Source organism: Panicum virgatum, chromosome 9K, assembly GCF_016808335.1.
Source record: "Panicum virgatum strain AP13 chromosome 9K, P.virgatum_v5, whole genome shotgun sequence".
NCBI classification, from domain to species: Eukaryota; Viridiplantae; Streptophyta; class Magnoliopsida; order Poales; family Poaceae; genus Panicum; species Panicum virgatum.
The window spans coordinates 21,753,902-21,770,869 of NC_053144.1; the positions used below are offsets into that span (position 1 = coordinate 21,753,902).

Below are 16,968 nucleotides of genomic sequence, written 5' to 3' on the forward strand. Positions count from 1 at the left end.
AACAATATGTTTCAAATAAATATGACCATATTTACTTTGCATGATGTGTAGTTTCATGGAAAGAATCACCAGAGCAACTCCCTCCATCCCAAAATAAACCATGACCCTCATGCTATCCTGTCAACACCGGTTAGCCAGCCACCCGAAGCCGCCGTCAGCCGTGTGCTGACTAACCCGGTCATGGCTTTGTCCTAGCACTTTTCAAATTAACCACTAAAAATATTGAAATCAATCTCTAACCTTTTTTCTCTAGGAAATCTCATAGAAAAACCCCTAAAAAGATTCTAGGTAGGAGAGGTGGATTCTAACAGGTGGCTAGGTGGGGTCCATTGTCACGTTAAAATCACTTTGAAATGGTCAAACAGGGTAATTTGCTCAATTTCTTAAAATTCGAGGATGTAGTTAGAACATCTCCAAGAGTGCCTAAAAATTGAAGTCCTAAATTGTCCATTTTGAGCTGTTGCTAAAAACTATTGGGAGGGGGGGCTCTTTCTCCAACAGTTCTTAAAAATTAGTTCCAAAAAACAATTAATTGATGCCACAATATCCATCCGCGGGCTCAACTTTTGATCCAATTTGGCATGATCCGCTGCAAGCAATGTCTGCTTTTGCTCACAGGTCACGTGAGTCCAAAACCATCCATTTTCCTCGTTTCTTATCTCTCCTCGGCGGCGGCGCATCACGCTCCTGAGCAAGCTGTGAGGCCGCCGGGCTCGCAAGGGGCGACGAGGTCATGGCATCGCGCCAGCACAAACCTCTGCTCGTTGGAGGAATCAGCACCACAGCGCTCGCGGGAGGCGAGTCACAGATCAGGGCTCATCGGAGGTTAGAGGAGAGGGGGTCACGGCGTCGGCGCAGCAGTTCGGCAAAGGAGTTGAGGTCACGACACAGGCCTGCTCGCCGGAGCAGAGGCGGAGCTCGCGGCTCCACTGTTGGGAATCATACAGGTATCGGGTGATTTTCAGGGATTGGGAGTGCAAGCGAGGGGTCCAAATATAATTTGGTTGGCCGTAAGAATTGGGCATGCGAGAATATTGGGCACTTGTTTGGGCAACTGTTGGAGCTGTATTTTGCTTGTGCGGGTCCAAAACTAATTTTTGGGAGTTAATTCAAGGCACTCTAGGAGATGCTCTTATCTGGTTTTTAGTTTAGAAGGTTATTCAAACTCAATCATAAGTATAAGATCAGAAGGGCAAAACACTCTGCTATTCACCTTATAGCTCTTAATTTGTGTGTTTCATTCACTCCAGAAAAATAGAGATATGTAATTGAATTTTGAATCGTTACCTTATCTACCTTCTCTGATTCTGAGATAAGGATCGTACATACTAGACCTGATTAGTCTAGGTGAGAAAAAGTTAGTTCCTTATCTTTTTAGGGCCTGATTAGCTCCGATCTAACTGCATGTGGACTGTTATTACCGCATGAATGTCAGCTCGTCGGATTACAGAGCCTGATCTCTTTTGAGGGTAAACCGCTTTGGCGGATTCAGGCGACGGCGAGGATATATTATTCAATTGTACCCCGAAGCAGTCACAATGGCTAATGAATCACAGGGCCTTGTCTATTTGAGAATTGCGCTCCAATTCTTTTTAACCGGTTTATTTAATCTATGAAATGGACTTGCCAGGCGATCTGGCCACTCCTGGCCATTCAGAACCCATGGCTAGTACCTAGGCCTTCACAAGCAGCAGGCAGCAGCTTGATGACGTTCAAAAACAAAACAAGCAGCAGCTAGCCTTCGCAGGGTTAAATTAGCGGAAATGAGTGCAAATTTACGAGGCAGCAGCATCATGACACGGCTGGCATTCCCAATGTCTACAACTAGTTAAACATACATTACCTAGCTAACAGCGACGGCTTACCGTCCTCTTATACAGAGAATGCAAAAGTGGAGGCTGCTCAGAGCGAGCATTTAACCATCTCTCATCAGAAATGCACTTGCTATATTGGATTGGATCACACGAAAGACCAGTTGACGAAGCAGAAGGCGAGGCAGTGCACGTTGCTGTCCTCGCCGAGAACTTTCCATGCGATAGCTTGCTCATAGGAGACATGGCGGCCCATTCCAGACAAGCAAACCCCAGCCGGCAGGTAGGCGTACCCCTGAACAAAGAAGCTCAAGGATCAATTCCAACCTGAACCATGACTAACATCCCTTAAAAATGGACACGCCATGGAAGGCATGATGCTGTTCATACTGTTGGTATGAACAGGTAAATGTGAACAGCGATGGAAGAAATGGGTTCCAGGTTTTGTTCAGCAGGTGCGGATCCAACTAGAAGGCTAGCAGTATAGCTTCTGCAGTGAACCATAGGAACCACCTGCCCTTTATAACGTTCTTTAAAAAAAAGACTGGCTAGCAGCTAGGCACAGGGAGTTGAGTATTTCAAGCGTGAAAAATTGAATGTGTTGCATTCCAAAAAGCGTATGGCTAGCATGATAGTTGGACATGCTGGTGCTGCATGCCGATCACCTTCACCATGTTGTAATAAAATTGTAATGACCGCTGCCTGAAGAAAAACAGAGAAAAATTCACATTACATGGATGGATTCAGCAATTGTACCTGTTCCATCAGTTTAGGGATCTCCGCATGCAATGCCTTCCTACCAGCTTCATCAAAGATCTTATCCAATGTGAGATCTTGTAGAGCAATTAGAGTTGTTTCTAACATGTCAATTCCCATCTGGTTGCCAAAAGTAAACACAGGCTTTTCCTGAGAATAAGACACCGAAGTGTGAGCTGAGCAAAGTTATGTTTATCTTGTTGTGTACAGTTAGCTAGCTTCTACAGGCAACCAAACAACACCCTTAGGCGTATCCAACATATTAAGACCTCAATTACATCCCTGCATAAGAACAAGCAGCTTTGGTAAACAAGGACAGAAAAAACTATTACCTTGAAAGAGCAGCACAAGACAGCATCCTGATGATCCCAGAACATTCTCAACAATGATTCTCCAGCTTCATCCGAATGGCTGACCAAATCCACTCCCAAATGGTACCTGCAAGCATGAAGTTTATTAGCTTCACTAGTCTATCAACCCGTGCTCCCGCACGGCCTTATTAGAGATATCTAATAATGATCTATCTCACGCTCTCTTTAACCAATTAAATGTTTTAATTCAGTAGTGTAAAGATACGTATTTATCATTATATAATTGTAAAAAAAACATGATAGGCTTAGTTACTAAATTTTTTTTCTCACTTTGCATCACACATCCATATATATTTGATATGCATTTAATTGAACATTTTATTTGAGTTATGTGAACAACATGAAAATTCGTATTGTTATCTCTTGTCTTATACATGAATATATGATGACACACACATTATGGCTAGTATTTTTATATAAATAATAACATAAATAATATATTAATAATGATAGAAGTTAGAATTTTATATTGACGCGCTTTAAAATTTTATTATAATCATATACTTTTGATTCAGGTTTTGGATTTATTTTTATTGTGCTATCATTGTAATTTACATGAAGATTAGGGGGTTACTTTATATTATTTTTTATAATGGCAGAGGTGGGTAATTTAGATACATGTTTAGGGGGTTACTTTAGTCTATTTTCATAATGGCAAATGTGGGTAATTTATAAGAAAAATATAACAGATCAAATGGCTATTATGATTAGAGTTGCCAAACTGATGCCGGATGTTTCTGATTTTTGTGAGAATTTATTGGATTTCTCTATTTTTTTATACTGCCCACTAGGATCCTAGGTGGCTTCATCCGAAGGCTTCAAAAGGAGCCTCCAATTAGTAATAGTAAGATACAAGTTTATCTTATTCTTTGGTATCCATTTCAATTTTGACAGACCCTTGTTCATAATTGCACCACTCCCCTTAGGCCCTTACAACTAACATATTTCTGTTCAGTGACAGAACAAAAATGGACAAATGCACTTACTGATAGCTTTGGCAAATCCAGCGAACAAGTGTTGCAGCTTCAGGGAAGCCAGAAATTATCTTCGGCCTAGTGCTCAAGCCAGACAGCGAGGGAGAAATAGCCATCGATACTCTTTGCACAGCAGAGACAATGCTTCGAACATACTGACGGGCCATAGCTGCAACGCTATCTTGGAGATGTATTTCGTAGGGGAACTGAAACGCAATTGTCAGCACAGATCGTAGGTTGCAATCATCCTGAGATCCATCCCCAGAGGCGTGTTGTGCAGTAGTACCAACTTCAAGGCTAGAGGCCAAATCTAATGTTCTTCCAGAGGGTACACCATCCTGTGTAAGGTACTGAAGGTTAAAAGCTACACATGAAAACATGAGATTGATTAAACTAACATTATGGACAAAAATAGTTTGGATTAAATGCATATAATAGGCATGTAAAAATGACATATTCATGGTGATAAGAAAAGGTGAAACACCACATCACGCGCATAGTGATGCAAGTGCAAACACAGAAAGGAAATGGAACACCACGAATTTTATATTGAAGAAAAAATAGAAAGAAACACTCACTGTTTTTATGTCCAAAGGTATAACACGAAAGCCTGAAGATATCAAGGGAGCATCATCAGGGAATAGCTCATCTACTGGTGCAAAGACAAGCTGGAAGCAGGATCCCATTGATTTCTCGTCAATTCCAGTGCAAAGCTGAAAAATCATTCCAGTCAGAGATCCGTTAGAAACCCAATACACTAGAATTATGCATAAGAAATGAGAAATCGAACATACATACTACTAGCCATAAATTGACATGGTAAAGTTCCATATTTATAGAGTGATTACTCTTAGTGAGGTTTTTTTTTTGCTTGTTACCACTGATTTATAGCAACAAGACTTCATCTGGGAACCCACCAGAGTTCCTCATGCTTACCTGAAGCAGATGGATATCTCTTGATAAAACACCTTCATCATGTGTAAGAGCTTGCCCTTCAAGACGAACAACTTCTAGGATCTGCATGTTGAGGAAAGGCCACAATCTCATTTCGCATACAAAAATATAGTACAGTAGAATACATAAATTTATTTTTCATAACTGCAAATTCCATATTATTAGAGCAAAGTGCTATGGTCTGGTTAAAAATTTACATTAAGCTAGCCTACCAAAATGATAACACTTTACCATGGAAAACTTATGGTCTCTTTATCAGAAGAAAAAATAAATAAATTACACTAAAAACAAAGGAAGAAAAAAATGTCCAAGATATCACTTAAGAAACAGAAAATCTGAAATATTTCCAATAGCGAGTAAACTGTGAACGATAATAGCACTTAACAACTAGCAAGTACAACATTTTCCCAGAGGGAGGCAGTTAACTTAACATACCTCCTCATTCTCCACTGTATGAGCAAGTGGCATGATAATCTGACTCCCAGAAAATCTCATAGGCCGCAACCCTGGCAGCGAACAGGGGCTTGTTTTCAGTGCTGAAGCCGAATATGCATCGAAGTTATAATCTGCCCATTCAGACCGGTGTTCCCTCAGGAACCTTACAAGTACTGCTGGTGGAACACTCTGGAATGCCGAACAAGAGCAGAATAAGAATTCAAACAATCATATATTTATATAAATCAACAAGTAATCAGATGAGCAGACAGTTTCAGAAACTTTATTAATCCACAAGCACTTACAGTTTCCATTAAACGCCAGCAAAATTAACCTAATGGAACTACTAGTACAGTAATGCCATACCATAGACCAGGCACAGTACGATCGAAAGTCATAAGAAAATGAAATTCATAAATTTATAATAGTTTGTCAGTAGACACAGGTGCTTTCTTAACGTATAATGAAGTTATTCATAGATTCATTTCAGGTTATACAGGTGAATTGTTGCCTGGATACTTAAGACCTGAATTTTAAGTAGCAACAGGCAACTAATTGTCAAATTTATATGAAACTATTGCACCCTCACCTGCAGTAACATGGATGCCTTAGCACATATGATGCCTCCAGGAGCTCCAAAAGCACTTGCAGGATTGCTACTGTTCCTAATCTTCTTTGAGTTGCAAGCAATGATAACATCTTCTATACCATCTCCACCCATGACAGACCAACCGTCATCATTGAAACCACTTATAGCATCGTTAAATCCTCTAAAAGAGCACAACATTCGTGTTATAAATAAACAATATGCTCCCTCCCAAAGAAAAAGCACTCAAGTAAGGAGAGTACTATCACTATCTAACTCACCTACTAAGCCTCTGACTAAATGTTCGTAGGACAGCTGGTTGCCTCCCCAACGCATATACAACCTCTCCACTTGTTTCTTGAGCAATTTGTCTGATGTACCGTAGTGCCTTGACAACATAACAGTCAGTGCACATGCAGAAATTACAGATAATCCGTCACTCTAAATATGCATTACTTGTATCCAACGGAAAAGGATAAACCAAAGGGTTTGTTTTCTATTGAGAGTAAATATTACAGATACTGTCTGAATAATGAGAATTAAACTTCAAATACATGAATTCCATGAAACCATCTTATCTAGAAAGCTAAAACCAACAAGAAGCGTAAAGACAAGTGCACCATTGATCATATGCTGACACTTCAAAGATATATTACACAACCATTCCTAATATAGAGACGCCAGATAATTTTGTAGGCACTAAGTGGAAATTCTACGCAAATTTACACCTATAAATTGGCTTAATGGATACTAAACTCCATACCAATCATATGATTTAAGAGAAAGGTAGGCATTTATACATACTACAAAATTATATCATGAAATGTCAAATATACTGACATCTGGAAAGTTTTTAAGAACTCACTGCTGTTGTCATCTTCTGAGCAACTACTCTAGACGACTCATAGAGGGGCCGAAGAACTTCAGGAACACTCCAAGCCTGTAAGATAGAATTGCCTTGAATGAAAAACTAGATGAAGGAAATTCAACATCAGTGTAGCTAGCATGTTGAATTTGGGGATCATACATCAAGGTCCAGATGGTCCACTATACGCACAATCGAGCCTCCACCCTCACACTGGCGGACTAAATAGCCACTAGGAAGCATTTCAGCCCTTACAAATTGTTGTATCGTGGCAGTACTTTGACCACCCCCTGAACCACTCAAAGATCTCTCACAGACCTGAAATATACAGGAATATAAACACAGGAAACAATAATTCCCTTGGGTAATTTACCATGTTAGCAAGTTAGGCAAAGGGAAAGAGGTTCATATCTATACGCACCACAAGACTGCCATCCTCCAGAGTGGTTGTGTATCTCAGTGTCCAAAAATCTCTTGCAGGAACTAAAGTAGTAGGAGCATACATCTGAAGGCAGAATGAAGGACAAATTATATAAGCCTGTTATTCTTCCACGAATGGAATGATCAGAAACAAATGCTAACCTGCATGTAAACAAGCTCAATGGTCCCACCATTTCCAGCCGGTAACATTGTAAAGACTTCAGCACTCCGACAATCACGGAACCAACATGGTCGGTCCTTCAAGATCTCCACTATCTATCAAGCACACTATCATAAGAAACCTCCAGAGAATTTACTCAGAGCAACAGTAAGTTCCCAAAATTTTCATTAAAAAGTTCCAAGTTTTGGAACCATGTGGCACTAGAGGATAAATATCCAACATGGCAAGGCAGATATGAACAGAAGATTTATTAAAGAATCCTGGTATGCGAAGCACCTAAACTACCTGTTTTAAAATTGTATTAACCAAATAATTTTTTTGAGGAAATATATTAACCAAATAATACAAACACGATTTTAGCCCACTGACATTGATGTATTCAAGGTTATATTATACACATTTAAAACCTCACATTCAGACAATTCCTACCATCATACGGAAAAAACAACTTCAATGTTCATCCCATGGAAACCAACAACAGATAAAACAGTTTCAATGTGTATCCCATGGAAACGTACAGCAGAAATTCATGTAATAGTAAGTTCTGAACAAAGTTCCAAAGCATAAGCTACCTTTGTTGGTTCCAGGTTCACAAGACCACAGGCACGGGCAGCAACACCACGGCAACCATGTGAAACGGTCACAATACCGAAAGAATCCGGACCAGGCTAATAAAAAAAGATAGATCAACATAAGCATGTTCCAATGCACTTAATTTTCATGTCTGGGTATGGAACCTCGGAAGTTATTTATTAACCCACCTTCATCCCAGGCATCTGGACCCAATCAATAGCAGTCCCTGTAGCCTTTGAGAGGAACTCTGTCAAGGTCTCCTCAGCTATTGAAAGGAGCCTGGCCCAAAAGAGGAAAAAGATTAGTATAGACAGTAATTGATAAAAAAAAAGTAAAGTGAACCCCCCAGTTTCGCAGCAAACTAGGCTGACTTACCCTGATGGGTTACTTGCATCCCTTAGGTTGGCAGGAGTGGTCACATTTGATTCACAGCTCGCGTCATTTGCTAATGAAGGCTGCAAGCAGCATATAATGGTATCAGAGGAAGACAAGATCCACCATGGGCAACCAGATATGTATGAACTTCAACAAACAACAAAATGTTATAATATGGCTTGTCATTGACAAAACCTAGACTTACATTCTGCAGCTGCTGCTTCATGTACGCATTCTCGTGAACCAGCTGGGAGACCTGCTTCTGCAGACGCTCATTCTCCTCCATGAGAAGCTTGTTCATCGCAGTCAACTTTCTGTTCACGGCCTGGAGCCTGGAAGACTCCTTACGCTGCTTATCACGGCACCTAACACCATGAACAATGGACGGCGAATTCAGCAAGAGCGGACAAATTAAAAAAAAACACAGAAATGGCAAAATCACGAGGGCAGAATGTGTTTTGGCCATATGCACATAATAGGAATGAAGAGACTTTCAAGTTTGCACATCTCCATTTGGGGTAAGAATTCATTCTCCTTAATTTCTACAGACATCATTACACTTTACATTGGACCTATCACAGCATTATGCTGGAAACAAACAACAACATTCATCAAGATTCACCAGCTAGAAATAGTTTTCAGGCAAGCTCTAGCACGATTCCTGACCGGCAGAAAAGCGCGGCGACGGTGGGGGCTCACCTTCGGTTCTGGAACCAGACCTTGATCTGCTTGGGCTCGATGTTTGAGAGTATGGGGCACTCGCGCAGCAGCTGCTGCCTGCGCGCGGAGCTGGGCTTGGGGCACTCGGCGTACACCCGCTCCAGCGCCTCCACCTGCTCCGGCGTGTACCGCACGTACTTGCCCGTGTCCATGCCGCCCCTGTCGTACCCGCCGCCGCCGTCGCTGCTCCCGCTCCGCATCGCCACCGCCGCCGCCATCTCCGCCCGGCCACTGAGGCAGCACCACCGGAAGCAAAAGCTCCTCCTCGCGTCCTCGCGAGCTCCCAATTCCTCCTCGAAGCGACCAAAACCTGCGAGATTTCAACCAAAAGATACGGCGTCAGAAAAGAAATAAACTGTCGGCGATGAACAACCCTCCCCCTGCTCATCAGACAAAGAAACGTAGAAAAGCACGCAAAGGGGTCAGCTTTTGGCTTGAAACCGAGGAGAGAAAAAGGGCGGCCGCTGCAGGAGCAGAGCACGCAAATGCGGCCGATTAAAATCCAACGCGGCAAGATGAGCGGCGGTTCTAATCCGCATTCCATTCCCTTCCCCACCCCGGTTCTTCCCACGTAAAGAGCGGATAAAAGCTCGCCCAAAACATCACTTCGCAGGCTCGCAAGAAATCCGAAAAAAAGAAGTGCAAGAACACGCAATGGCTGGCCGCCGAGGTACCCGGAACGGGGCTATGAGGAGTGGCACGGCCGTCACCTGTTCTATCAGCGCGCTAGCAGCCGAGAGACGTACGGGCACCGTCGCCGGCTCTGGGGCGCGCCTCCTCACAGCCTACCCCCGCGCGAGCCAGCCACCGCGGCGGCGCACGGAACGCGCCCACCCAGCTCCGCCGCCCGGAACCGGCAGCACCCGCTCGCTCCACGCGCTCCCGGATCCTGTCGAAGCAGAACGAGACGAGGAACCCAGCGCGGCACGAGAGAGAGAGAGAGAGAGAGAGCGCGAGAGAGGAGAGGACAGGGGGCGAGAGCGGCAAAAGGCAACAGCTTTAAAGACGAGCGAGCGAGGGGCGGGGGAAGAGAGAGAGAGAGAGAGAGAGAGAGAGAGAGGCAGTGCTGCAGCTAGCTAGCTAGCACGTCTACTGTGAGGAGCACGAGAAGAACTGAAGAAGAGGTGGAGAAAGCTTGAGGGGAGAGAGGACGAGAGGTAGGAGAGGCCATGACCACGAGAGTGGGTGGACGCGGTGCACGTAGTCAGCCGAGTGCTGAAAGTGGGGCGCACGCTACAGGAGCAGCGGGCGTATGGCTGGTCACTGTTGCCCTGAAAAGACGTCATTATTTTGTCCGTGACATTGCTCCGTCGCGTGACCCTGCCTCGTTTGACGACGAAAATTGCAGTGGGTGTGTTTAGATGCACGAAAATGTGGATGAAAAAGTCACGTCAGACATTGTAGTGCACTATAGTATTTTTCGTTTGTTTGTGGTAAATATTATCCTATCATGATCTAATTAGGCTCAAAAGATTCATCTCGCAACGTACATCAAAACTATGCAATTAATTTTTTTATTTACCTACATTTAGTACTTCATGCATGAGTCATTTGCTATATTTAATGTTTCGATGTGATTTTGATGTGATGGAAAGTTGGGAGGAGTTTAGGGTATCTAACCACACCCAGTGACGAAAATACTGTGTAGATGGTTTTTTTTATTTCTGAGGAAAACTAGCCTAGTTATGCGATAATCGACACCTAAGTTTCCATCTTTTTAGCAGGCTGATTCAAATATCTGTGATGCCGATTAACTTCGTCAGACTTACATCCAAGGTAAGCAACGCTTGACGGACCCTATGCAACGTGTTGAGTTATCTTCTGCCGAGCACAAACCATGACCGTAGCTATAGCCAAGAGAAATCAACACAACGACTGAAATATATACATGAGTTTCCCTCGTGTGCTTATTTCTTTTAGAGCGCTCCTCGTGAGCTGTCTCGTCCGCATCAAGCTTCTTAAATACTTCCGCGCCTATAACACCGTATCTAGCAGAAACTGATAGGGGTTGCACGCAATAGAGAAAAGTAGAGGAGAGGTGGACGAAGGGCAAGACTAGAACAGAGAGAGGAAGATGGATGAGAGAAGATGGCGAGGAGGCTTCATCGCGACCTAAAATGATTGGGTAAAGTCTGTTTTTCAACCCGAACTATCAGGATAGTCTGATTTTGGCCCTTGAACTACGAAACCGGACATCCTACACCTCCAACTAACGAAACCATTTGAAAAACAACCCTAGCTCAGCCAAAGACGGTTTTGCTACAGTAAAATTTCCGAATTTCTAGAACTTCACACCTCTCTCAATTAAATAATAAATAAAGCATAGTTAATATTGTCTAAAAATCATGATATTTTTTTAGGAGGTAGATAAAAAGAGAAGGAATTTATTTTGGCTAGATGTGATACATTAAACATAATGGAATTTGAATTATAAAATTTTAAAAATGGGTAGAATTCAAAATTTTTTTAATTTTTGGGTCAGCTAAACCTTTGATAAAAATGAACTAAAAATATGATAATTCATAATTTCTTATTTAGTTTAATAAGATATTTTTTGTTGGCCCAAGTTTTTATGGGCTAAACAGGAGCTCCGAGCGCGGCCGTCGACAAAAATCTGCCCAGGCAATAAACGGCCTATTCGGCTCGGTGGTTTAGCTTGGTTGAACACTGTAGCGGCTGATTTTTCAGAGGACATATAATGTAGCGGCTAATTACTGTAACAACTATCTATAGCCTCGATTACACAGGAGCACGTACTGCACCGGTAGTGTAACTACAATGGTACTGTAACTACAGTCCAGCCAGCCAGCGCTGATAAAAAGGACTGGCGTTGCAGGCCCTCCGCAGCCGCTGAAAGCCATACGCAGCCGGGTGACCCAACCCGACCCCGAACGCGACCTATCTAGAAGGAGCGGGCCCCGCGCCCCGGGTACATGTGCGATGGGCGCGCGCGCGGCGTGGTGGCGCCCCGCCCCGCCCCGCCCTGGTCCCTTGGGCACGCGAGCTGCGGGCGCGGGTGGGGCCGGCGCGCGAGGCGGACCGTGCGCCGCTGCGGTGGTTGCTAGCGAGCGAGAGCGAGGGGCGGCGCAACGTAAATTTGTACGCGCGCCGAGGCAAGGGGCACGGCGCGCCGTAAAATGTCGCGGCTAGGTGAGCGCGGAAGCTGGTGCGGGAGTTATGGCGTGTGGCCTGACAGGGGGCGGTCACACGCGTGAGCTAGCGAGCGAGCGGCGTAGAGAGAGGCAGAGGCTAGCAGACGGGCTAGTGGGAGGCCTGCAGACTTTACGGCCTGCTACAAGCTCTGGGCGCTGGTGCCTACTACCAGTAGCATCGGCAGGTCAAGTCACACACCTCCTACGGCGCCGCAAGTACGCCCCCTCTCCAAAGCACGCTGCGCTACAGTGTCAGAAGTGACGCCGTGGCAACCGACGAACCAGAGGCATTAGAGCAAGTATTATTATGACTGACTGAGAAGTGGCTGAGAGTCTATGTGGCACATGAGAGAAGCAACCGGGCGTCTTGTCAAGCGCCGGTGCAAGCGGGCTGAGAGGTTCTGCAACCCATTCTATTGGTGTAGCTAATGGGACCCGCCACAATCATGACCTCCCTCCCAGCCCGCAGCCGGCGCGATTATAAACCATGCTCTTAATGCACGTATCCGCAGTCAAGGCTGATCACGAATCGCCATTCGCCAATAGGGTCGGATCTCGGCGCAGGCAGCAGGGGCGACAGTCCATCCCCGCCGATGGATGGACGCGTGGGAACGACGTCGACCCCGCGACCGCGACGACAGCGCACCGCGCGCCGGCAGCCGCGCTGTCCTCTCCACTCGGCGCGGTCAACAGGTGGAGCAGTAACTGTTACCGCATGTCCGGACACTTGGACTGTAGGAAAACCCGAGACTATGGACAAAATTACTGTAGTAGGAAATGTGACCAGGTCTTCAGAAAGTAGTGATGCGAGCTAGGAAATGCTCGGCATTTTTTTCTTGAGATACAATAGCTTTGTACATTTTTTTTTTCTCAGCGAGATTGCAAGAAAGATTGTGCTCCCAAAGTTCCTTGGCCGGAACATGGCATCCGTCATCCGTGGAAACTCTGGCCAGCCATATGCCATGGTTACCACGCGCGCCGCTAGCGCTGTGGTCGTCGTTTCGTCGGAGACAGCGGCACTGGTCATGCGTCGCCGTAGCCAGCGCCGAACCGTGGATCCCATGCATTGGCTCACGCTCCATCCATTTCATCGGCCGCCGTCAAGGTGCATGCACGCACGCTGTATCGCCGTAGCCGCCGCCCACATGCAGTGTCTCCAACAAAAATGATTTTTGCTCGTGTCGACCCGGGTTCCGGGCTCAGCAGGCGCGCCGCCGTGTCTCCAACAAGTTAACAATGGATGGATAGATCGGGCGTGCATCGGCAGCGGGTTGCTGTGCGGAAACCCTTCGCTGCACAAGCACGTCGTTGCAGCACCGCAACCACCGAGGCCAGCACGCACGCGTCTGGAGCAAGTGAGTGCTACATACGCGTGCTATAATTGTTGGGTCACCAATGGCGCATGCATTTCCAATTACCCAATTATTATAAACTTACGCGTGTGATAATGCGCATGCATTTCCAATTACCCAATTGTTATGAACTTGTTACGCGTGTGATAAGGATTACCCAATTGTTGAGTCACCGATGGCGCATGCATTTCCATTCTAACAGCGAAGGCCCTGTTTAGTTGCTTTCAAAATTTCAAAACTTTACAAGATTTTTTATCACATCAAATCTTTCAATACATACATGAAATATTAAATATAGCTAAATAAAATAACTAATTATACAGTTTGTGTATAATTTGCGAGACAAATTTTTTAAACCTAATTAATCTATGACGAGATAATAATTATTAAATACAAACGAAAGTAATACAGTATTTTATATTTTTCGCATCTAAACAAGACCGAAGCGTAAGCAGGTGGCGTAGGCGCGCCTAGCTGCTACGCTGGTGCTGCTGCTGGTGCATCAGGGCAGTGGGGCCAGAGAGGTGTAGTAGCCCCACCTGCCACTGCGAGGAGTAAAGCAGAAGCAAAGAAGGAAGTGAGGAGTGCCCATAGTTTTGAGATCGATAAAAAAAAAGTTTGGAAAAGGTCTGAGATAGCAGGAGCAGGAAAAGAGGCTGCTCCAGTGACGTGTCGTACGTGTACCTCCTGCAGCATCGACTCCGGTTGGTTTGGACTGAAAAATTTGGAATAGGAATTTTATCAACATTGGCCGCTAATTATGGTGTCAAACAAAATCGGTTCACAAAACCAACTCCAGAACCCTTGCACTAGGAACCTCGAAGAATCTAATAAGATATTTGACTGCGTGATTAGAGGATAGTTACTATAGTATCACTGTAGCCAATCATCGATTAATTACCGTCATTAGATTCGTCGCGAAAAATTACACCTATCCCTAAAAAGATTTCGCAAATAAATTTCATTTAGTACTCCATGCATGCGAGATTCTCCTCTCAAAAAATGCGCGTGCACTGTTCCTATAATTCTCCTAAACCGATCCAAACACGGTCGAACTGCTGCTGTGCTGCCTGCTACTCCGTAAGTTTGCAATTGCAAGTTTGCAACCAGCAAGCCAGGGCCTGTGCTGCTTGTTCTTTGCTTCGCTTTGCCTCTCAACCTCCCCGGAGCCGGGGCTTTTTCTTTCCCTCGGTGCATGCCGGTGTGCCTGCACATCATGCCGGTGTACTATGCATGCACGCGCTACCCCTGAAAGCCTGAAACTACGTAACGACGACACGATCCCGTGAAACTTGTTCTGTGTGTGTGTTCCTGCCACGAGGCAAGACAAGCAGCGCGAGTCTTATGTTTCTCATGCCCGGCCCCGCACGCGAGAAAAGGAGGCCGGCGACGCTGCGTCACGCCGTCACGTGCCGCCGGGTTCCACCTCTTCCCCCCTCTCGGCACCGGGCTAACCAACAACCTGCGGCTGCTGGTTTAGCCTGACTCCACAGTCCACACGGTGGGTTAACTAGGAACCGTTTGTTTTGGTAGCGCGCTAGCGAATAGTGACACTTTGACCCATTATTACGGTGTCAAACAAAGTCAGTTTACAAAACTAACTCTAGAATCCCGCACTAGTGACCCTGAAGAATCTAATGAGGCTTTGAACCACACGATTAGAGGATGGTTACTGTAGCATCACTGTAGCTAATCATCGATTAGTTATCGTCATTAGATTCGTCGCGAAAAGTTACACACATCCCTAAAAAAATTTTACAAATAGACTTCATTCAGTTTTTCATACGGAAAAAATTTTCTTCTAACGCTAAGATTCTAGCGCGCATCCAAACAAGACCGAGGTAGTAGGAGTGGCCAGCAAGTAATCTGACGGCGCTCACACGAGCGTGGGCCCGCCTTGTTTAAACCCTCGTGGCCTCCTGCGACCGCCCGTCCGTACGACCACGCCCCCAGCTTTTGCTCGGTCTCGGCGAGCTACCCGTTCCTCTTTCCATCTCTGCGTTGCCACGCTGATGATGCAGGCGGTCAGGCTGCTTCAGAGCTTCAAGTGAGAACGGCAAGCAACAACCCCACGTGCCCAGGCCGCCGGGAAAGGATTTCAGGAGGGAGGCGCGCCCGGGGACCAGGGCTTGGTTCCCCGCGCCAGAAAGTATTAGAAAACTTTGACAACTAATTATAGTATTAAATAAAATTAATTTATAAAACTAACTTTAGAACTCCTGCGCTAAGAACCTGATGAATCGCCTTTGACTGTGTGATTAGAAAATGGTTACTGTAGTATCACTGTAGCTAATCATCAATTAATTATCGTCATTAGATTCGTCGCGAAAAATTATACACATTCCTAAAAAAAATTTACAAATAGACTTCATTTAACACTCTATGTATACGAGTTTTTTTTCCGACTTGTGTGCACTAGCAAAACAACAAGGCCCAGAGATGGGGTGGGGAGCGCGAGCGAAAACGACGCGGAGCGCAGAGCGAGCGTGTCGCGTCGCGGCCTCCACCGCTGCCGGTCGCGGTCGGGGCCAGAAGGGGCGGTCATGTCCTGCCGCCGCCGCCGCCGCCGCCGCCGCCGCGCCGGTGCCGGGAGCACCGACCCCCTCCTCCCCTGGCCGTCTTTGCCTTTGCGGTGACCGGCCCGGGGCGAAAAAAACATTATCTGCGGCGGCCCCCGTTCCTAGCTGCTAGTCGACGCCAATGACGAGAGGAGCCCAGCCGGGAAGGCCATGCTCGTATGCCACTACGCTGCGCTGCGTCCGTCCATGCGCTTTCTCGGGTCTTGCTGTGCCTATCTAGCCGCCATGCAATCGGAATGTAGCAGGCCATGGCATGGGCACCGTGATCTTGCTCTTTTTTCTTTGGTCAGGAGCGCAACAACGAGCATCATCAACTCATCGAATCCCGTCAGCCGACTGATGAGCTAGTTAGTAGTAGCTGTGCTTTCAGCGAATCTGTAGCCTCTCAAAGTTCTTTACACCAAAGGAGAAAAAAAGAGGAAAAGACGCCGGTTGGGCCTGTAAAACAAGTCGCAATGCAAGACATCCGTATACTACATGTCTATTTATACAACACATGTAGGGCCCCTTGATGCGGGCTTTGGAAGATTTCTAGAGTTTTACCCGGCCGGCCGGGCCATCTTTTGAGTTAACAATGCCGGGCCAGGGCCCCTCCCTGTGCTCCTCAAATCTCGGCATGTTTTCAAACCCGGTTTGGCTGGGGTCCCTTTGCGTCGTCGAAATGAAAAACAAACCTTTCTTTTGTTGCTCAGGTAGGGCCCTGCGTGGCCGAACGGCATGAACTTAGTACAACACTTAACACAACACAAAGCAAAGGAACAGGCGGTGGTCCCTGGTTTTCAGCTTTAGGCTGGCTTGCTATGAATCTCATGGTGACGGGCCCGCTGTACTTGCAATTTGCGATGGAAAACTTGGGTTTCTTTG

General features: G+C 45.7%; 1 protein-coding gene across 1 annotated transcript; it reads right to left on the reverse strand.

The window, feature by feature from the left end:
* Positions 1–1,717: 1,717 nt before the first annotated feature.
* LOC120650754 (homeobox-leucine zipper protein HOX9) lies at positions 1,718–10,096 on the reverse strand. Its single transcript, XM_039928000.1, has 19 exons — positions 9,732–10,096; positions 9,001–9,331; positions 8,507–8,666; positions 8,302–8,381; positions 8,115–8,205; positions 7,926–8,021; positions 7,335–7,448; positions 7,174–7,257; positions 6,915–7,070; positions 6,753–6,827; positions 6,169–6,275; positions 5,891–6,071; positions 5,302–5,490; positions 4,849–4,929; positions 4,491–4,625; positions 3,925–4,250; positions 2,900–3,005; positions 2,568–2,717; positions 1,718–2,106 (listed from the first exon to the last, which is right to left on the reverse strand). Exons 2-19 carry the CDS (start codon positions 9,237–9,239, stop codon positions 1,960–1,962), a joined length of 2,517 nt encoding a protein of 838 aa, XP_039783934.1. The 5' UTR covers positions 9,240–9,331; positions 9,732–10,096; the 3' UTR covers positions 1,718–1,959.
* Between the last annotated feature and the right edge of the window lie 6,872 nt (positions 10,097–16,968).

Excerpts from the sequence above, each read along its gene's own strand:
- LOC120650754 (XM_039928000.1), bottom strand. The coding sequence starts at position 9,239 with ATGGCGGCGGCGGTGGCGATGCGGAGCGGGAGCAGCGACGGCGGCGGC. Across the intron at positions 6,072-6,168 it reads TTTAGTCAGAGGCTTAGTAG|AGGATTTAACGATGCTATAA; the intron begins GTGAGTTAGATA and ends GTGCTCTTTTAG. Across the intron at positions 4,930-5,301 it reads ATACAGTGGAGAATGAGGAG|ATCCTAGAAGTTGTTCGTCT; the intron begins GTATGTTAAGTT and ends CTCAACATGCAG.